At 38.8% G+C, this 22,738-nt stretch overlaps 1 protein-coding gene across 2 annotated transcripts in view; it reads right to left on the reverse strand.

The window, feature by feature from the left end:
• Positions 1 to 5,417: 5,417 nt before the first annotated feature.
• LOC122798570 (zinc finger protein 852-like) overlaps positions 5,418 to 22,738 on the reverse strand; it is a 207,105-nt gene continuing 189,784 nt past the window's right edge. For both annotated transcript variants that reach the window (XM_044067628.1, XM_044067627.1), the window contains one exon: positions 5,418 to 8,689. In XM_044067628.1, the coding sequence (XP_043923563.1) occupies positions 7,782 to 8,689 (908 nt within the window). In that variant the 3' untranslated portion in view covers positions 5,418 to 7,781. The remainder of the gene's footprint in view (positions 8,690 to 22,738) is intronic.

Consider the following 22,738-nt stretch of genomic DNA (forward strand, 5'->3'; position numbering starts at 1 on the left):
ATATGTGGGGCATGTAGAATATGTAAATATATTAACAATGGCCCTTATGTCACAGTTACAAACACTGATTTTACCTTACAATGTCCAGGTAAATGTAATTGTAATTCATCTATGGTGGTATATGTGGCTACCTGTCTTTCTTGTTCTGGGTTTTATATGGGGAAAACTTCCTAGAGAACACGAGACAGAATAGGTGAACATTTAAGGGCCATTAAGAACAAGGATGTTCACAATACATTGCATTTGCATACAACTAAATGTCCCAGTTTCAAGAAATTCATCTTTTTTATAATTGACAAAGTCATGTATAATGAAAGGGGTGGAGATGTGAAAACCCTTTTAGAGGCAAAATAATCTAAATGGCAGCTTCATTTGAATGCCATGGTTCCACCTGGTTTAAATGATTATATTTCTGTTAAACCTTTTTTAAAATTAAGACATGACCAGATTTCCTAGGTATTCAGATTTTATTGCAATTAGTAATCTCTGGATTATGGTAAGAAAAAAGTGTTTGGACTCATGCACATTTACAGATACTTATTTTGAAGAAAATGGGCCTTTCTCTTTTAAATGTTAATAATTGAAAATTGGTTTCACGATTTGATTGGTAGTTTGTGTAAAATGGATGTATTTAAATGAATTTTATGATTAGTCTGAGATAACTCTGAAAAAGCCTATTTGTATTTCAGGTGACAGCGCTTAGTTGTTTTAGTCTTTTTTCCATGTAAATAGTGTAAATAAATAGCATTTTGCTTTTATTTTGGTTGTGGCTTTTTGCTTTTAAAAGTTCACTACAAAAAATAGTTTACGAATTTTGCAGACTTATATTCCTAGCTAAATGTAGATTCCACCTTCTACTGCAAAAATCACACTGGCCACCTGTTACTGGTAGAGTAACCCTACTACTTGCCACAGTAACTTTTGAAATAGCGAACCTATAACAATAACCGACTCATTCTCTACATTTGTGATTAAGACACTATTACTCCACCATAAGCAACAGGGACAAAATCTTTCACTAAACTATCTCTGTTTTGGTCAAGACAGTGGAGACATCTTTCTTGAAAACTGAGCAAACGTGCTGGAAACAGCTTCATATCAGAAATTGGAAAACACTAAATGGGATCCAAACCAAGCTCAAAAATATATTTTTTCTGAATTCTGAATGTAAATTCTTCAAAGAAAAGTGCTAACACATTTAAAACAAATTCTTTTTACTAAAAATAGAATATTAATATTTCTAATCTCACCAAAATCACAAAATACGTAAATATAAACATGTATGCACTATGCACCTAGCTTAGTTGTTGTTGTATGTATTTTGTAATCTTGTTGTAATACTTCTATATATTTCTCCTTAAGCACATATCAATCTGTCGTGTGCTCCCTATAATGTGTGTTATTCTGTTAATGGAATTCAACATACTAGCTGCAGCTGTTTGGTGAGTGTTAATGTGAGAGTGTGTGTGTGTGTGTGTGTGTGTGTGTGTGTGTGTGTGTGTGTGTGTGTGTGTGTGTGTCTGTATGCATGTGTACACGCATGTGTTTCTGTGTGTCTGTCTCTGTCTTCTAATCAACAGACTTTTTAATTGCTTTTATTCAGCTCTTCTTGAGCTTGGATTACGTCTGAAAATGGACTATGGCCCCTTACTTAGACTGTAAAAATAAATAAAAATAAATAAATAATAAATAAAAAATGAAGCCTCTTCTCAGACTCATTTCTAAAATAAACAAAAATGTAACTGTCAGTTCTTAAAACTAAGCTTTAATAATAATTTCATAAGATCACTCATGAATACCTTTTTTTAATTCACTGTGCATTGTTATAGAGCTGATACTAATCTGTGTTTTTAATAGAGAATAATTTTTACTTCTAGTCACTATATAGCATCAACAAAGGTACATCTTTTAAAAGGCCATCAGTTTTCTTCATGTTTCCTAAGTCATTCTGGAGTGCAGGGGACATGTTTTGACAAGATAGCATATTAGTAGGTCCGTGTTAAGTACACCCAGAATGATGCAACAGTTGTTCAAAGGTAAGTTCTAGGCTAGCTGCCCTTGTGGACCATTTTAAGCTTAGCCAATTTTTCTTTCAAGGGTGAGAATCAAACCCTATATTGTGTGTCTGTGAGATAAATACCTTTACCATTGTACCAAAACCTCCTTAGTTCCCATTTTTTCCAAGGTTTCATGTTTCAGAGAATAAGAATTATGTGGCTATGCATACAAGTGTTTTGGTATGCTCTGCAGTGTCATCACGCAGGAATAATTACAATTTTATTATGGTTTTAGGAAAAAACAAATATCGCACTTTGGAGGCTTATCCCAAGACTGCATTTCTGCTGCAGGAGGATTATTTAAAATATGAAAAAAAGAACAGAAATGTTTCGACAGTACTTGCAGTGTTAATATACCAGTAATGCCTTCTGAAAAACAAGATCACCAGTTCACGGCAGCATATTAAGCTGCTAAGAGGCTTGGACATTAAATAAAAAAAAAAAAAATTGCCGCCAAGTTTTACTCTCGCTGAACAGCACTTTGCTGTATAGCAAGTGTAAAATTAATATAAAAAGTACATAGAAGAAAGAAAGAAAGAAAAGCAGTGTGTGTGTGTGTGTGTGTGTGTGTGTGTGTGTGTGTGTGTGTGTGTGTGTGTGTGTGAGCGCATGTGTGTGACTAACAGAGACAGAATAAGAATGCTAGCGTGAGAGAAAAATGGGGGGAGGGGCAGAGACAGTGCTGACTGCAACAGGCAGTCCATTAGCATGGATCATACCTTTCAACTGAACAGATTTTAACAGAATGTCCAAATTTTTGCATCATATTTTTGGTCTATACCTCACAGAAATTGTGGTTTGGCAAATTATTGATGACTGAAGTCCTTAAATAATGGCAGAAATTTGAGTTACAGACTTCATACCCTTCAGAAAATACATGCCAATACAAAACATATTATTTTAGCAACCTCCTAATTTTAAAAGATCAATTTTTAAAAATGATCTCTATTTTGGGCCTTTGCTCCAGCCCCATTATTTTTAGCTTTGCCTAGATTTTTTGCATTTACATATTGAGAGATATGGCACAGAGCCATTAAACAATTAGTAGTATGAAATTCTTAAAGTCTGGCATTGACTGACTTTAATCCTCAGTGATTTACCAGAAAATTAAAGGTTCTGTGAAGCACAATACAGCACTATATGGCAATATCGATGAAAGTAAGGAAGCACGGGGGGTGCTGTTCTAATCCTTTGCATTCTCTGATTTTTTTTTCATTCAACTGTCCACAATGAGACATCTGAGGTGCATTCATTCAACAAAACAACTGTAACTGGTGTGTGTGTGTGCGTGTGTGTGTGTGCGTGTGTGTGCGTGTGTGCGTGTGTGTGTGTGTGTGTGTGTGTGTGTGTGTGTGTGTGTGTGTGTGTGTGTGTGTGTGTGTGTGTGTTTCTACATATATGTGTGTGTCAGTCTATGCTTCTAAATGTAAGGCAGGTATTATTTCCCCAGTAACACATACCCTTTTGGGCATTACTGCTTGCATACCTGCTGAGTGAAGACTAGTTTTATCCAGATAAGGTTGATTTTCTAATACGACCATGGTCTACCATACTTTTTAAACTGTATTTTTTAATTTGTTTTATCACTCTTCTTCTAAAATGTTCAGGGAGATATTGTCAATGCCCTTCTTCTGGCCATAGGGATAAAGAGTACAGTAGCTACCACAGCTTATAACATGCAGCATTCATGCTGCAAGAGTGCACACATGAGGTTGAAATACAAGCTTATCATGCAAGGCAGCTACAAAGTAAACAATCTGTTTTCCTTTACGATGCTTCATCTCATGAGTTTATTATTAAATGTCTAATACATTAGTAAATATGGTACTAACTGCTAGCCTGTAGGCTCTCCAAATGCAAAAGTGCTTTTAAAAATATTTTGCAACACATTTTACTTTAAAAAAAATAACAAGGTAACTTTACCATTTCAGGACTAGGAACTCTAAGCATGCATGGTGAGTTGAATCAAACCTCTCAACCTTGTAGCGCAAGAACTTTGGACAAAGCCTGACATAATGGGGGGAATAAAGGCCCATAAATCGGAACAGACTTAAACATTGCTCTTATAAACTTAGAGAGTTGATATAATAATGGGATTTGTGTTAGCATGTATTTTTCTGAAGGCTATTAAGTCTGCAACTCAAATGTATGTCATTACATAGTGACGTCAGTCCTCAGATCATCCCAGTAATTTGCCAGAAAACCACAAATTTTATGAGGAACAGTCCCAAAGTATGAGGCAAAAAATCTGGACATTTTGTGAAAATCTGGATACTTGAGAAGTATAAGCAGAATTCTTATTTCTGTAAAGAAAAAAAATTAGGTTTTACTCGGCTTCAATGATTTCTGAGCAGACCAGCATTTAAACATAACCCCCAGTAAAAGTTTGGCACTCACAGCTAATTAAGTGTACTACAGCCATTTTCTTTTTTGGGGGGGGCACCAGAAACAGTGATTCTGTTGGACTGCTAGATGAGGCAGTTAGCAGCCATTTTCCACTGATTCATGCAGCGTCTGGTGACTGGCATCTGAAACAGCCTGAAAGAAAGTGAAATAATGAGGGTTGTTGTGGACAGTCTTGGAAAGATGTCAGAATAATGGAGAAAAACATTTTTTTCATAATTAACTGTATTGTTTTATTATTAAATAATAATACTGTGTGACTATTTACCAACTTGCATTATTCCATTCAAGAATGTCACTACCATTTTTTTCATATATTTAATATGGTGCAGTGGGATTACAGTGGATTGTAGTGTATGCATCTAACAGTAATAAGCTGAAATGTATTGTTGTGACCATTGTTTACTTCTTTATTTACTTATCAATTCACTTATTTGATCACAGACACTGAGATGTACACAGTAAATGAAGTGGCTATAACTGATGGGCATATATATTTGTATACGTATATGCCAGGAGATTGCATATGATTACATTGTGTGTGTTTGACAGCAAGAAGCTGAAAATACTACTGTAAAAATATTTATTTATTTATTTACTCATTCACTTATTTGATCACTGGCAAGCACTACAGGCATACACAGATGTGTATGTGCCTAAGTGTGCATGTGGGTTCAAGCTCGGGGGGGGGGGGGGGTTGAAGGACTTCACTGTACCTCCCTAACTTCAGTGAACTGAAATGCATTACTGTGGCCACTATTTATTGCATTTTTCACTCATTTACACATTTCATCACACAATCACTTAAAGTGTATGCAGTAAACAAAGTGCATAAAGTGGCTATAACTGGATGTGTGTGCGTGTAAGTATGAGCAGTCAAATGTGCATGCATGAGGGTTGTGGTGGGGTTGTACTGTATGTGTATGACCACAATGAGCTAAAATACACCACTGTAGCTATTTTTTATCAGACATTTAATGTGTACACAAAGTGACTGTAACTGATGGGCATTTGGTTGCAATTGATTACAATGCAGTCAGATTACAATGAGGTGAAATACATCACATTGAACAAGCAAATAAATCATGGACATTCACTCAGTTCATCACAATCAGACATCTGAGGTGTACACAGTCAATAATCTGGCTGTAACTGATGGACACGTGCAGTCTGTGGATGAAATGATTGACCCAAGCTGTTTGACCCAAGCTGTTATCTGAAAACAATTTATTAGTTACTGATTAAGCTTGGTAGGGTTAGGGTATACTTCAGTAAAATAAGCATAAATATATTACTGTGAACATTAGTAATATTTGATACTTGAGTCTTTTTAATTTTGCTTACAGAGAGATGCATTAAAGATGATCATGGAATCAGACAGCACCACTGTGTAGAGGGATTACGGCCTAGGTAACATAGGTTCAATTAGCTGCTGAAGTGTCTGAGGTGCTGGCAAGAGGAATTATGAGCTTGACCATCCTGGGGGATGTGGAAGCACCTCATGATTAGGGCACACTGTCACAGCTCAGATTCCCTTGTGAAGACTGGGGAAACAACTGCAAGGTGCTTTCTGAGGGTGGACAGGGTGTCCTCCTGAACATCAACCCTTTATAAAAGTTAGATGAGATCAGAGCTGTCATCCTTTGAATGTTCCACCCCCCATGGTGTTACTAGTTGCATGCAGGGGCAAAAGAAATAAGGCAGCAGTATGAAGTTGCATCAGGACACCTTGATCTTCTTGATGGCCACAAGATAGGGGAACAATTCTGATGGAAACTGGAAGAGATAGGTAATCCCAATGATCAAGGAAAGGCACTTGGAAGCAGCCAACTGTCAGGTGCTAGGGAGGTAAAAATAACTCCCTCCAAAACATTTTTGTGTAATTTCTGTAATGGCTGGAAATTACACTTAAAAATCATGGGTATAACTTGAAGAATTAGTTTGTGTGTTGAGTTTTGTGGTATTATAGTGGAACTGATTCAAACATCTGATATGACTGACATAAACTCTCTTCTCAGAGCATCACTAGCATGCATTGTGAAGAGAAAGGCTACTGTTTGAAAACTATTTAGTATAAGCAGTAGTGTATGACCAGTTACTTATATAAAACTGGAACATACTCAAAGCTGACCCTACCATAAAAGACTTGTGCCCATTTAATTTAACTCAGCCCATTTAGTTGTTTAGGTAATCCCCCCTTTTCTTTGAAGCCACCAGCAACCACTATTAATTTATCTTCCTCCTGCATGGGGGGGGGGGGGGGCGCTTTGGGATATGGCTCTTCTGACAGAAATGGTCTTCAGTGATTCATGTTAGATGAAACAATTTAGGAGAAAGGAAGCCCACCAAAACATTCATCTGAGAGAACAGAGCCATCCTTACCACCCATGAAATAAATTTAACTCTTTGTATCCTCTTATGTAATATAGTTTATTTGAAAGCTACAAAACCTCGGGGTAAGTTATATAATCATTGGCAGGTGCCGTATCACCTAATTTTACTAATCTAACTATAGTTCACTAAAAAGTGAATTGTTCACACTAAAATGAGGATTTGCTTCCCACCAAAATGAAACTACATTTCTGGGTTTAGTGCAAATCCCATTTCAAGCATTATTTTCCTGTTTGAAGTGGACTCAAAACATGGTCTTCACCCTCATAACCTATGATCAGTCCTGCTTTATCCGTATCTTCCTTAAGCACCCAATTCCCAACTTTTTAGGGCTCATTTTCAAGAAAACTGAGGAAAACAACTTGAAGCCACATTGCCAAGTTGATGGATAATGCCCTCACACCAAACAGCCTTAAGTCGCAAACACATAACAAAGTGACACTCTTAGTCAATGTGGAATTCAAAACAGCCGAAAGTAATGCAGTGAGATCTGTGAACACTGCAGATATGGATTGCCAAATGGAGAGGAGTGACCATTTTTTTACCCAGCCCTTCAACCATCAATTAAATATAAGTTCAGTATAAAACAATTATATTTATTATAAAAGCTATCTTACAGTGAGCCAGGCATTATTTTCCACTTTCTAGTTTATGTTCATGAAAAAAACTGCTTTAATACAATTTGCTAATTGACCTGTCAGCACTCCTTCGCAAAATTTCACATCACAAAGAATATTGCTTAATTTCTGTTAAAATAGAACAGCAATTATACAGTCTAAGAGGAAAAGTAGTCAAAACAAAGTGCTGCCAGCCTACATCTGTGTTACACTGAAGGTAGTCCCTTTATGTTTCTGGTGTTTTCAATGACTGCGCAACTATCAGCCCCTTAAAGAGTAAAATAGATGTATGTATCAGGGAATCTGCTGTCAATTACACTGGATAGGTAATGCAATGACCACGTGACAGGGTTCCATTGTTCAGATTCTGCCCTTTATCAGATCTTTTTAATAAATGGACTCGTTGATGTCTTCCTAAGCTACTCATTTTGCTGAAACTACAATCACATTTGCTGCACTTGTAAGTGTTATCTCCACTATGGATACGCTGGTGTTTTCTGAAAGTACTAGGGTCACTAAAAGCAGCACCACATTCTGCACATTTGTATGGCCTTTCACCTGTGTGGATGCGCTGGTGAACCCGAAGGTCTTCTTGACGACGAAAGCCTTTACTACAGTGGGCACACTGATAAGGTCTCTCACCTGTGTGAATACGAAAGTGAACTGTGAGATTATACATACACGCAAAACTCTTATCGCATTGACTGCACTTGTAACGCTTCTCTCCTCTGTGGGTCCACTGATGAACTGTAAGGTGATCCTGACGTCGAAAGCTTTTCAGGCATTCAGTACATTTATAAGGTCTCTCTCCTGTGTGTATGCGTTGGTGAGTTTTCAGTTTGTTCAAATAACTGAAACTTCTCCCACATTCAGTACACTTGTAGGGTTTTTCTCCTGTGTGGCTCAGTTGGTGAGCTTTCAATTTATTCAAGAAATTAAAACTGCTGCCACATTCTGAACATTTATATGGCTTTTCCTCAGTGTACACCCGCTGGTGAAAAGTAAGGTGCTGATGGTGACAGAAGCTCTTCTTGCATTTCAGACATTTTGGTGGTCTCCCACGTGCATGAATCTGCTGATGCACAGTCAGCTGATGCAGATAATGAAAAGTCATTCCACACACTGTACACTGATATGAATTTTTGTTTTCTGGACCCTGTTCCTGTGACCAAACAGATGACTGAAGACTCAGACTGGTATCAAACTCTGGCTGTCTAAAATCTGAAAGACAGAACACAAGATTTTATCACAATGTGCTATCGAAGATGTTTCTGCTGGCTGCATGAATATTGAACATCTTACAACATTATTTTTTTATTTCCAGGATGGTTCCATTGAGCAAATGCCCATATACAGGGAAAGCATACAAAGAAAAGTAACCAAACAAAAATTTATAGCAAATACAAGCAAACACATATAGCAAGCTTTAATATATAGTTTTACTACACATGAGCTAAGAAGGATAAAAACACACAAGAATGGGGAAGCTAGTACAACAAATACATAGATAAATTAAATGTGGCAAAGAGGTGACATCAGGGCTGCAGGAGAAGCCAAAGAAGCAGAGGTAACATTGAGCTAAATGAGTAGGTATAGAAAACGAAAAGTGCAAGTCCAGTTTACAGTGAGAGCAAATGACAGTACTAAAACAGAAAGATAGTGAGAAAGTTGAAAGGGAATGACAACAACAAAATGGAAAGAAAGTAACAGGGATTGAAGAATATATCATTGAAAACAACAGAAGGTAAGTAGGGTGGAAAGGAGGAGACAGTTTAGAACAAATGCAATAAGATGAGAATCGGTTGAAGGTCTGTGCTGTTTTTACAGATGCCTAGTAATCCATGTTGCCAACTTGACCCTTGCTAACCTCAATATCCAAAACAGGAGAGATGCTTCATCACATGCAAGCCCAAATACAAGGAATATATGGATGAAGGCAAAGAACGTTGCTCACTGTCACCTGAGCAAATGTCAGAACAGTAAGAGGGAACATTTGGGTATTCCTGTGTTAATTTAATGCATAATTATTCTTGGTGCATGCTAAAGAGAAGAGTATTACGTTTCAGAAAACCAATCCTATATTAACATGCTAAATTTAACTCATCAAATAATATCCAAACAAAAAGATAAAAGGATGCACAGACAAACCATTCAGTAAACAAAGCTGCAAGAAAAAACAAGAGACATTTCTAGACTGACTGGGTTTTTCTTGCAGTTCTTCAAACTAAGGGATCACATAAAAACAAGTCCATTTCTAAATCGGTCAGTCCTAAAAGGTATAAACATCAAAATAAGATGGACACACACACATACACACACATACACACACACACCAGAGATCATATTCCTTTCATTCAAAAAATTAATGTTGTCAGCTTTGTACCCGTTACTGTGTATAATTAAGAAAAGAAAAAAAATTGTCCTTATCCATTTACCCTGTAAATTGTGTCTCATGAGTTCTACATCAGGAGAGGAGAGGAGAGGAAGAGACTTGTTTTATCAAAATACCCACCAATTTTCCTAACATTTCTTTCCCATCAGTCTTGTCAGTCTTTATATCCACAATCACAGGCATGCAGGAAGGGCAAAAAGGAGAAAGTACAGTTGTGTACACTTACCATAAATGTAGATGTTTGAGTGTATTCACTGTTGCAGTCATCACATTTGGGTTATCTGCCTGCAGGTAGCCCTCAGCCGGCCTGAATACCAGAGTCTTGGATTCCTGATGCTGTGTCTTCTTCCATGACGTCCGGTCGTCAGGGGTATAAAACATGCAGCCAATGCCATTACATCAGTTTTTCTTGTCCCAGATGTCAGGTGCCCCCACAATGGGAAGCAATTATATGTTAAGGTACACCCCCATCAAAAAGCAAATACATCAGAAAGCTTAACTACACTAAACAAGGAGAGGTAGAGCCAAGAGAAGTCAGGGGGCTGGAGGGAGGGTAACCAGGACTACAACAGTGAATACACTCGAACATCTACATTTATGGTAAGTGTACACAACTGTACTATGTTCTTCATGTTTCACTGTTGCAGTCATCACATTTGGGTTATCTGCCTGCAGGTAGCCCTCAGCCGGCCTGAATACCAGAGTCTTGGATTCCTGCTTCAGATGCTGTGTCTTCTTCCATGACGTCAGGTCGTCAGGGGTATAAAACATGCAGCCAATGCCATTACATCAGTTTTTCTTGCCCCAGATGTCAGGTGCCCCCACAATGGGAAGCAATTATATGTTAAGGTACACCCCCATCAAAAAGCAAATACACCAGAAAGCTTAACTACACCAAACAAGGAGAGGTAGAGCCAAGAGAAGTCAGGGAGCTGGAGGGAGGGTAACCAGGACTACAACAGTGAATACACTCGAACATCTACATTTATGGTAAGTGTACACAACTGTACTATGTTCTTCATGTTTCACTGTTGCAGTCATCACATTTGCGTTGATTCCCAAAGCTAAGGAAGGGAGGAGGAAATTAGAGAGCATTAGGGCCAGCTATTAAGCCCTGCAAGCCTGCAGTAGCAAAGCCAGCTCTGGATTTGGAAAAGACAGACATGTGGTAATGCTTGGTGAAGGTATGTACAGAGCTCCAGGTAGCAGCTTCTAGGATGTCCCTGTTAGGGACTCCTCTGAGAAAGGCTGTAGAGGTAGATGTAGCCTTGGTGGAATGTCATCTTATCCCCTGTGAGGGAGGTTTTCCATGGTGCTTACAGCAGAAATTAATGCAATGGGCTATCCATTTAGAAATGGTTTGTTTTGAAATGGTCTTCCCCTCTGCCCCTGCAGCAAAGCCAACTAGCAGCTGTTCAATTTCCTGAAAGGCTTAGTCCTGTCCAAATAAAATCTAAGTTGTCTGTGCACGTCCAAAGAGTGCAGTATTCGTTCTCCTTTGTTTTGTGGATTCGGGAAAAAGGTGGGCAAATGAAGGACTGATTTAGGGCCACACTAGACATAACCTTGGGCATAAAGGAAGGATTGGTCCTGAGGGAAACCCTGTCTGCATGGAAGATAATGAAGGGCTCCACTGCCATGAGGGCCTGTAATTCAGACACTTTTCTTGCTGAAGTGATGACTACAAGGAACGCTGTTTTCCAAGAAAGGAATTTCAACTCTGCAGTTGCAGCTGGCTCAAAGGGAGGGAGAGTGAACTTTTCCAATACAAAGTTAAGGTCCCAGGCTGGAGTAAGGGCTCTCCTGGGGGGTCTTATATTTTTGGCCCCTCTAAGGAATTGCTTTAGCAGGGGGTGAGAGAAGAGGGGTGGTTCAGTATTATAATGTGCTGAAATGACAGAGGCATGAATTTTAATTGATGAGAAGGATAGGCCCTTGTGGAGCATTTCTGTTTATTACTGAAGTATATGAGGTAACCTGGACACTATTGTGCCCATCCCCTGAGTCTGGCTCCAGTTACAGTATCTTTTCCACTTCTCAGCATAGGATTTTCTCTAGTACTAGGCCTCCTTGCCTCCAGAATTACATCTAGCACCTGCTTACTGAGAGGTGCTATTGTTGAGCTCAAGGAATTAGCCAGGCTGCAAGGTTCAGGGTTTGAAGTTGAGGGTGCAGAATCTGGCCCACCTGCTGGGACAGCAGGGAAGGGGTCTGAGGCAGGTGCCATGGTTCCAGCAGTGTCATTCTGTGCAAGAGGGGGTACCAATGCTGGCATGGCCAGTCTGGTGCAATCAGTATTGTCCTTGGCTTGTCCTGTTTAATCTTTAGCAGAACCTTCGAGAGGAGAGGCAGAGGGGGAAAGGCATAAACCGAGAGGCTTTCCCAGGTAAAGGGCAGGGCATCCACTTTCCAAGCTTGACTGTGGGAGGTCCATGTGCAGAATTTGTCCAATTGGTAGTTCTGAGGGGAGGCAAACAGGTCTATCTCTGGAGTCCTCCATTTGTTCCTCAAGAGGTTGAAAATTTTTGGTTCCAGTTGCCATTCGTGTGGGTCCATGAGATTTCTGCTTAGGTCATCTGCCAGACAGTTTAGCTTGCCTGGCAGGAATTGAGCCTGTAAGTGTAGTTGGTAGCTCAAGGCTGTGTTCCACAGAGCCATGGCTAGTCTGCAGAGAGGGTACGAGTGGGTTCCCCCATGCTTGTTTATGTACCACATAACTGTGGTGTTGTCTGTCTTTACCAATAATTGTCCTGGAAGAATGTGGTCCTTGAAGGCTGTCAGGGAATTCTGTACAGCTAACATTTCTTTTTGGTTGATATGCAGGTGCATCTGTCTCGAGTTCCATTTGCCCTGAATGCACTGCCCTGCCAAGTAAATCCCCCATGCATAGTCTGATGCATCTGTTGTTAGGGTTTGGGTGGCAGGGAGTACAGTGAAAGGGAGCCCCTTGTTGTGGTAGCAGACCTCTGCCCACCAAAGGAACTCCGTCTTTATACAAGGAATGATGGGAATCATTGATTCCAGGTCCTGAAAATGTTGACACCATAGGCTTTTTAGATACCATTGTAGTTACTTCATATGCAGTCTTGCATCTGGAATTAGTAGAATGCAAGAGGCCATGAACCCCAGGGCTTGCAGAGTTTTCCTTGCAGATAGCTGGGTCTTTGTGGCCAGTAGTTTGAAGTAGGTTGTCAAATAAACTTGTTTCTCTGGAGTGAGGCAAGCCATCTGGGAAGTTGTGTTCAAGCTTGCTCCCAGGAATACAATCTGTTGGCAGGGTACTAGATGAGATTTATTTTCATTTATGGTGTACCCCAGTGAGGTTAGAAGTTTCTTTACGAATGCCAGATGTTTTAATAGCAAGTCCCGGCTTTCTGCCTGAATCAGACAATCATCCAAGTATGGGTATATTTGAATACTTCTCTGCCTGCAAAATGCAACGTCTGGAGCTAGACACTTTGTGAATACCCTGGGCGCAGTAGATAAGCCAAAGGGAAGTGCAGAGAACTGATAGTGCATGGAGCCTGTCCTGAAGCGTAGGTATTTCCTGCAAGATTCCCTTATTGTAATGTGCAGGTACGCTTCCTTTAAGTCTAAGGTTGCCAACCAGGCATCTTTGCCTAGCATAGGAAGCAGGTGTTGAGGTGTTAGCATTTTGAATTTTGGGATTACCAAAAAGGTGTTTAGCATAGAGAGGTCCAGGATAGGACACCAACAGCTGTCTTTTCTGGGTACCAGGAAAATTCTTGAATAAAAACCTTGTCCCCATTCCTCTGCTGGGACAGGTTGAATAGCCCTGATACTCAGAAGAGAGAGAACCTGCTGTAGAGCCTCTGCCCACTGATTTGGGGGTAGGTCTGGCCAACCGTTTGGTGTTGGTAGGGTGTGGAAGTGGAATCCTCGGGAAACTATATTCAAAAACCATTTGTCCTGGGTAATGAGTTCCCAGTTTTTTGCATGCAGGGCGAGCTTTCCTCCTAAGGGAGCAGGCAGTTGAGCAGGGCTTGGAAGGGTTAAGGTTAAGTCATTGTGCTATTTTTCCATAGGGGGGTGTTTTACTACTCCTTGCTTTGGAAGTGGGAGCCTCCCACTGTTTAGGGCTGTGCGTAGCCTGAGACTGTAACCTAGATGGTCGGTGTTCCTGGGTTTGGACTGAGAAGGCCTGGAAGAGGCTGGAAAGGACCAATTCTTTGAAGGCCAATGCCTACTAAATCTGGGAGGCTGTACTTGCAGGAAATCTTTAACAGTTTTCATAGATTTAGCTTTTTCCTCCATCTTTTTGAGGATGACTTCTGCTTTGTTGCCAAACAGGCGATCTTGGTTTAAGGGAGCATCCAGTAATTTAGCTTTAACATGATCTGGAAAGTTTTGCTCCTTAAGCCAAGCATGCCTTCTAAGAACAGACTCAGTGACAGCAGCCCTGCAAGATGCTTCTAAAGAATCAAAACCACAATGCAAAGTACGTTTACCAACTTGTTCTACAGAATTATTTAAATCCTGTAATTCTTTGTGTTCAGCAGAGTCAGGAATCAACATCATTTTCTGTTTAAGTAACCCAATAATATGTTGCTGGTACTTTAACATGTGAAACTGGCAATTTAAAGCCCTAATGGCCAAAGTAGTAGAAGTATATACCTTCTTGCCACGTCTGTCCAAGGCTCTAGAATCTCTATCAGAAGGGGTAGGGGTTTTAGCAGCAGTAGCCTTAATGCCCTTTGGTCCTTGGGAAATGGTCTCTGGATCCGCAGTAGGATTCTTGAAGAGGACCTTGTGAGAGTCAGGTACTCTGTAATACCTGTCAGGTTTTCTGAGAGCTGGAGGTAAAGTGTCTGGAGAAAGGCTAGATTCCAAGAAAGCATAATCTATAATGTCCAGAACAGGAGGGATAGCTAAAGGCCTGTGTTGAGGGAAGAGTAAGAATTCCCTAAGCCTCTTTTTGGAGTCAGAGTAATCCTGGCTTTCCCAGCGGAAATGCTCCCTAAGAGTGTGGAAGGTTTCACCAAAAGAAAAATCTTCTGGAGGGGAAGCAGAGGGAATGGAATCCTCTGCATCAGAATCCTCAGAGTTAGATAAGGGCAAGTCCTGGTAATCAGAAGAAACAGAAATATCAGATTCCTGATCAGAAGAATCAGAAGGAAAATCAGTTCTAGGTCTCTTAGAGGGGGAAGGCTGGCTTCCCCTAATTAAGGTAATAAGATCTTCAGCCATTCTAAGCATTTGTTTTTTAGGCATATGGGCTTGAGCATGCGATCTGGATGTCGGTTTTCTAGGCGTGGGTCGAGTTTTGGGCCTGGATGAAGTAGATGGCATCAGTTTAAAATGCAAGTCTGTAGGCCTGAATACACCCTCAGAATCCAGTGCCTGCACAGCGGCTCTGGACCCATCCAAGGTAGAGACATCTGCAGGTTCCATAGTTAAAGAAGCATCTCACGGCATACCGGACTCCAAATGGGGCTCAGTAGAGGCCTGCGAAGCTGAGGTAGCGGGTATCAGGGGCTGCGAACGCACCTCACTGAGTACTGGCAGACTGGCGACTAGCTTAATGGAAACGTCATCTGCAGTTTTGGACCTATGCAGTCTGTCTCTGTCTTTATCCTTACATTTTTTTGGAATATCGGTAGTTGGATGGCTTACCGAAGTCATTACTGGATAGTTATACTGAGTACCAAAATAATTTGCTGCAAATATAGCCCAGTGACGAATATTTTGAGGGATGAACAAGGCACAAAACCAACAGCGAGGGACGTTGTGGTCTGGGCCTAAGCAAGAAATGCAGTACAAATGAAAATCTTTATGAGGTATTTGATTTCCACAGGTAATACAATTATTAACTTTTACTGACATCGGTTAAGAGCAAGAAAAAGGATCTCCAACGAGGTACTTAACTTTTTTGAAAACTTCGGTTCTGAAACTCGAAAATAAAAATTTCAGGAGTCGGCCGATCGGCACTTGCGAACTGCTTTTGCTTCAGGCACTGCGCGGCAAGAAAGACGAATGTAATGGCATCGGCTGCATGTTTTACACCCCTGATGACCTGACGTCATGGAAGAAGCGACAGCATCCAACACAGGAATCCAAGACTCTGGTATTCAGGCCAGCTGAGGGCTACCTGCAGGCAGATAACCCAAATGTGATGAATGCAACAGTGAAACACAAAAAACATCAACACAGCACACTCAACATAAGGGCACCTCAGGTACTTTAGGATCAGCGAACTTGTTAAGGGTAAATATCTTTATACTGAAACAATGGATGATGCCCAAGGCAATCTAGATCCAGAAAAGGATGTGCTTGAAGTGCAGGATGTATCCTTTTTTATGATGCAACACAATATTAGATATGCAACCAGAAAAAGAATAGTGTTTGTGAAGTTAAAGCTGTGAGACAAGAGTGTGTTTCCACAATACAGATACTTACCATAAAATAAACGCCTGCCAGCATTATCCCGCTGCTTACCTACTGGCTAGAAGTTTCAAGGACAATGAAATTTTGGGGCTTCCTACAGACTCCACAATGTGAAGCCCAGAGTGACTATAATAGCACAAATGCTGCTTGCCAGACAAAGAGAAAGTTATACTCTATGGCTATTATTTGCTTTCTTTCAGGGAAGTGAATTACCTTATAACTTCTATAGTCTGCCTCCCTATTAAAGCAAAATGTGAGAACATGGGTTGAAAAAATGCATATATGGATTGCTAGCTGCTTCATGGAATAGGTTAAAGACACCATGTACTTCTGTCTAAAATGGCATAATTAAGACAGAATGGTTTATTTTTATTTTATTTTATTTGATTTCAAATTTGTTAATCATGTTGATTTGATTTGGGACCGGGCTCAAATGATCCTGCCTAAACTGTATTTCAGACCAGACTGGAGAAGCAAGACCATTTTCTCTTCACAGACATGGAACTTAGTTCTTATGGTGATGTCACATACATCCAACAAGAAAAGTATGTGAAAAACCTTCATTCTGGCCCTAAAGATGGAAAGATGGCTAGGTTTAATCAGTATAAACACCACAACCAGCACAGACAATACTCAATTAAGAGCAATGATAGGACAGATTCTTTGAGTTGCCAATCAAAGCGTCTCTGATGCAATCTTTGTCTCCTGCGATGTGGCATTTAGCATAAAGCATGCCACTGCACGGAAAATCCATGAAGTAAACAAAGTGGTGAATAAAAATGAAATCATCCCAACTTGCACTGAATCACTACAAATGCCTCTTTAAACATGTTGTGTTTAATGATAAATCGATTGGAAATCTGCCTGACAGTGGGACTCAGGTTGAGTATTTCACTGGTTTGATGTCAGAATAAGTAAAATTCTCACACGCTGAAAGTGGTAGACTAATGAGAAATTCTGTCCTTAGCAAAAAGAAATGATAATGCAATGTTTCTTACAAATTATCTTTCAGACTTCTAGTTGGGTTGTGGATGAGGAGATATGCTGTCTGTCCCATTACTGATAGCTACTAAACTTCTTTAATAGAAGCTGCGGTGGTGCAGCGGTAGCATTGTCGCCTCACAACAAGAGATTCTCCCGTTCCATTCTCAGCTGGAGCACCTTCTGTGTGGAGTCTGCATGTCCTCCCCGCGGTCGAATGGCATTCAAAAGACATGCATGAATGGGCGTGCCTTCGTTGAAGGTTGGGTGTCGGGCTGGCACCTTGGCACCATAAAAATTGACTGCCAATCATTAGCGGACTGGAGTTCAGCTGTGGCAACCCCTAACCGGGAAAAGCCGAAAGAAAAACAACAACTAAACTTCTTTAATAGAAGAAATTGTTACTAGAAATAAATAGCATAAATGACCTCAGTCAGACTGGGAAGATTTACCACATACTGATGTCAGAAGGGACAGAGTCTGCTGAGTCAGGAGGGGGAAGGTGAGATCTCTGGTATGCAAGCTGGCCTTTGGACTCCTGCAAGCAGGACTCCCAAGAGTCAGTTCTGCAACCATGAAAGAAAGTCTGCAAGAGGAATTGCATGATCAGTTCTTAACTAACTACACAAATGATGTCCAGCAACCCATTAATGCCACTAGCTGGCATTACATATACTTAACCCACAATTTTCCCTGTTTTTAAAACTCACTCATCCTGCATATCAGCGTAATACCTTGGCCGCTTTTGAATCTAGGCTTTAAGAGTGGCTGGAAGACCATAAACTCACTCCAGCAGTATGTGGAAATAGTCTCCTAGTCTGTGCTAGCTAATTATTTGAGCTACTTGGATAAGCTTTTCAAAGGTCACTTTGGACATAAGCTTAGTAACTACCTACGAATCTATAAACCTAGATGTCAATATTGCCAGTACCGTGCATATCAAGTATAGAGAAAGAATATGCTTGTCACTAGTCTACTCTGACCTTCATTATGGTACCTTTCAGTAACAATATCAAAATATTACTGACCATATTAAGATTTTGAATGCTTCATAATTCAGAACTAATAAGAATTACTCTACTGGTGATCATCTTATATGTGCAGTTTGGGCATTGTCTGACACCTTGCACTACTTATCATATTTTATCTAACTTTCTGTGTTTCCAATAAATTAAAGAGTGAGAAAAGAAACATTTGTCAGTTGAGCAAGGCTTCTGTTATATGCAGGCAAACAACAATGATGCCTAAATCTGTCTTTGTTTTTTTCTCTATGATTTTCACAAGGGAACAATGGGAAAAACAATGAGTTCATCTTCGAGCACATACTTATTAAAGAAATGTGACATGGTGCTGTGCTACTAATGGTAACATGAAGAACTGCACTATAAAAAGATAGGCCTCTGTAAAGTCACTGACCACCTCAGCCCTTAATGTACTCTACCAAAGCAAGCATTCCCAGAGCTTCAAAAGTCTTACTTTCACAGCACTAGCAATGAAAATTATTATCTTGTAGTTCCATCATAAATGCATAGCAGTAAATCACAATGCAAAGAAGCCAAATAAGGCTCACACTGCTTCCTAAATCCAGTGCTGGGGTCTTTATTTTCTCAGACGGCAGAAGAAAAACAGGATGCCCTCTTCTTAGAGTAATAGGCCATATAGAACTGATACATGATACTCGCACAAGAACTGCTTTGAAATCTCATTTTACAATGCTCCCTGTTTGACTTTCTGCAGTACTACATGAATACACAGACTGTCTCAGACAAAATTTCTGTGACATATTTGTCATAATAACAAAAGCTAACCCACAATCTACACAAAATCTCTCCGAGAATGAGACACATAGCACATACCTGGTGAGCGGAAGAATTGGTAATGCACAATATATATATGACACTAAGATCAATAAACCTAAAATTAACAGTGTAAAAATCCATAGGGAAAAACATCAGCTACAGTAATACATTTGATACAAAGCATTCCGCATTCCCAGAGGCAAAGCAGACACATAACCTGCACAGCATGCAAAGCAGAATGGATAAATTCTGGCAAGCATTCTATATTCAGATACAAATGCAACAAACAAAAAATATGTCACAAAGAGTGATGTTGGCTACATTGCATGTAATGTTATACATAGAAGACTAGTCCACACAAAATACACAACACCTTTAGTGAACAGAGGTGTAGGTAAGAGAACATGCACTACATTATGAACATTATTTGAAGGTCAGTTTCTTGAGCCCAAATGTCCAAACAAGGTGATGGTGGGGGGAATTGATGAACTAAGTCTCAAAGTTGCAGTGACAAACATAGAGGGGGGCTTTGGGAAGAAAAAATAGAATTTAGAGAACTTTGGTGGCAGGTTACCTTGGAAGCTGACAAAGCCCCCGGTCTAAATGACTGCATTTCTACAATACCTTTATTGAAGCTAAGGTCTGCAAAACTTTGAATGTAATAACATGTCACCATTAGAGGGCATTAACAGCACATTATTAACTGAAATATGCATAGGATTTGGATTTTTTTTTTTTTTTTGCTGCTTATCAAACAATTTTAAACAGCAGTTTTAATAACTAAACAATTTTTAAAGTGAGTTTTTTTTAGAATAGTATAAATAGTTTATTTTAATTTTTTCTAATTACAAGTTTAATATATTGTGATATTTTAACTTTTTTTAATTCAATGATATTTATTTAATGAATGGTGGAATTTTATTGGTAGATTATAATTGAGTCAAAGTATAAATCAAAGGAATTAAATCATGCTGGTCATCTGATGAAGTCAATTGTATGACGAAAACGCTTGTGGATGTTTTATTAAGGTGTTCATGGTGGATGTATATGTGTTTTGTTTTTAAATTAGTGAATAAAAACTGTTAACCTGGTGGACTTGGCTTCGTTCATCGTGAATACTGCTTTCAGTTTTTTTTTTGGGTTACATTTTGGCAGCATTATCCACTTATTGGTTTTTTTGGTATATTTTCTGTGGCTTCACGATGGATGGCTCACCACTTCCTGATTCTAAGAGGCAGGACGAAGCAGGGCAAACGAGGAAACTGATTGGCCAATTAACAGCCCTGGTTGAACTACTTACTCCACTCAGTCAGTCGTTTGTGGAGATATGCGGCAATGTTATCCAATCGCGCTCCTCTAGAACCGAAGGGTGGAACACTCGGAGCGGAATTGTTAACTGGAAACAAGGAGAGCTTATTGGCAGAGTTTCTGAAGCCGGCGACCTTGGTGAATCTAATAATGGGGTTAATGAAGGTACTTTTAATGCCGCTAACACTCCAGCTATTTTTAAAAATTTGGAATCAAGATTTGGCCCCCATGGAAGTAACAACATTAACAATGGACTAAATTCCTGTAACGAAAGGGGCTCGAATTCAGGTACTGTGTTTACAAACATACACAAAGAAACTACTGACTGGTTAAGGGGTAAATACGTGTTCAAAATTGATGGTAACAGTAAACGAAAGGGTTTAAATGATACTTACAGAAATAAGATTGATAAACTCTCTAAGTTAATGTATAAATTTAAAATGTTGGACATAGAGAATGAATACTTAAAGGAATGTATATCGAGAGACATTGTCCCTAAGGGTCTACGAGTATTCAAATTTCCAAATAATGTTGTTATGGGTACTGAATTTCATAAGGAACTTTTAGAATTGTTTAATAAATGTGGCATAGATGTATTAAAACTAATTATTAAGGACAATATAAGATGCCAAGAAGCCATACAAAAGGATATTGATGACAGCATGTTAAGGATGACTTAATTTTCTCTATTAAAGAAGAAAAGGAAAAATATTACAATATTAGGAAAGATATAGACATTAAATGTGATAATTTAGTGAGTAGAAAAATAAAAAAACTGGAGAGGGATATCAAGGAGTATGAGAATCATACATGCTATCCTATACCTAACAGAAGATATTTAAACCATGACAATGGATATAAACATAATGTTAGAGAGAATAATTTTGATAGTAATGAAGATGGAGTATTCATCTATGATGAGGATGGAGATGATTATGATACAGCATTTCCACCTCTAAGGAGGTCTGAGAGATTGAAAAATAAACAGGGTCCCCAGCAGCAGAATTTTCCAGGGAGGGGGGAGAAGGGGGAGGGGGAAATATTATTGATTCCCCACCCCATTACATATGGAGGTGAAGAAATTGTTATTGACAAACATAAATGTATGTATAATAATTTTACTATTTATAATTTTAGTGAATTAGTTTTAGAGAAGGAACATTTTGATTTATTTTCCAAAGGCCTTAAATTTATACCTAACAGGAAAGGAGATGTAACAGGTAGTATACTGGATATAAAAAGTTTTTTAAGGAAAGTTAACTTAAGTATTAAGTTTCCCAATAATAAAGTTCAAACCAATAAGGAATTGAGACGAAAAAGTATATATAACCCCCCATTGCACCCCCAATTAAAAAATGTAGAGAAAATTATTGAATCTGAAGTGAGGAAACAAGAAAATAAAATATGGTTTAAACCTAATTTAAGTAAGAAAGAAAGTGAATTGATGTACAAAATAAAAAACAACAAGAAAATCAGAGTAATGAAACCTGATAAAGGGGGTGGGGTAGTTATTATGGATAGCATTTTATATGAAAGTAGAATGAATACCATTCTATGGGATGAAACAAGATATTCAACAGTCTCCCTAAATGAAATGAACATAGCTTACAATAAAATAGATATGGTTTTGGAAGATATGTTAAATGAAGAATTAATAGATTATAATATCTTTAAATATTTAAAAGTAGATAAACCTAGAACCCCCACGATATTTGGTATACCCAAGATTCACAAAAGTGAAGAAGACCCCCCTTTAGGCCGACAGTTTCGGCTGAAGGGTCAAAAACTTATCCATTAGCTAAATTTATTGATAAAAAATTAAAAAATGTATGGATGAAAAGGAGGTGTATTTTAAAAGATTCTTGGGATTTGTTGAAGGAAATGCCGGACAGTTTGAATAATGAACATTTATTATTTATCACTACTGACATTATTGATTTGTTTTCTTCCATTCCATACGAAGAAGGCACAAAAATGTTTGAAGAAATAGTGTATGAAGATTCAGCTTTGTCGCAGAATGATAAATTAATAAATACTTGGTTAATGGAATTAGTTTTGAAAAATAATTTTATTCATTTTAATGGGGAATTTTTCCAACAAATACAGGGGGTGGCAATGGGCGCAGCGTGCGCCCCTACTTATGCTAACTTAATTCTTGCTTATTGAGAGGAAAAATATATTTTAAATTCTGTATTTAATAACTGTTGGATGTTATACAGAAGGCTTTTGGATGATATATTAATTTTTTAGGTAGCTGGAAGAGAAAAATTTGCAGAATTTATGGAATATATGGGAAATACAACTATTTTTTTAAAATTTACCTATAATATTTCTGAATTTAATGTGCAATATTTGGACTTGGAGATTTACAAACATGAACAAAAT

The sequence above is a fragment of the Protopterus annectens genome, chromosome 3.part1 (genome assembly GCF_019279795.1).
Source record: "Protopterus annectens isolate FY-2018-M chromosome 3.part1, PAN1.0, whole genome shotgun sequence".
Classification (NCBI taxonomy): Eukaryota; Metazoa; Chordata; order Ceratodontiformes; family Protopteridae; genus Protopterus; species Protopterus annectens.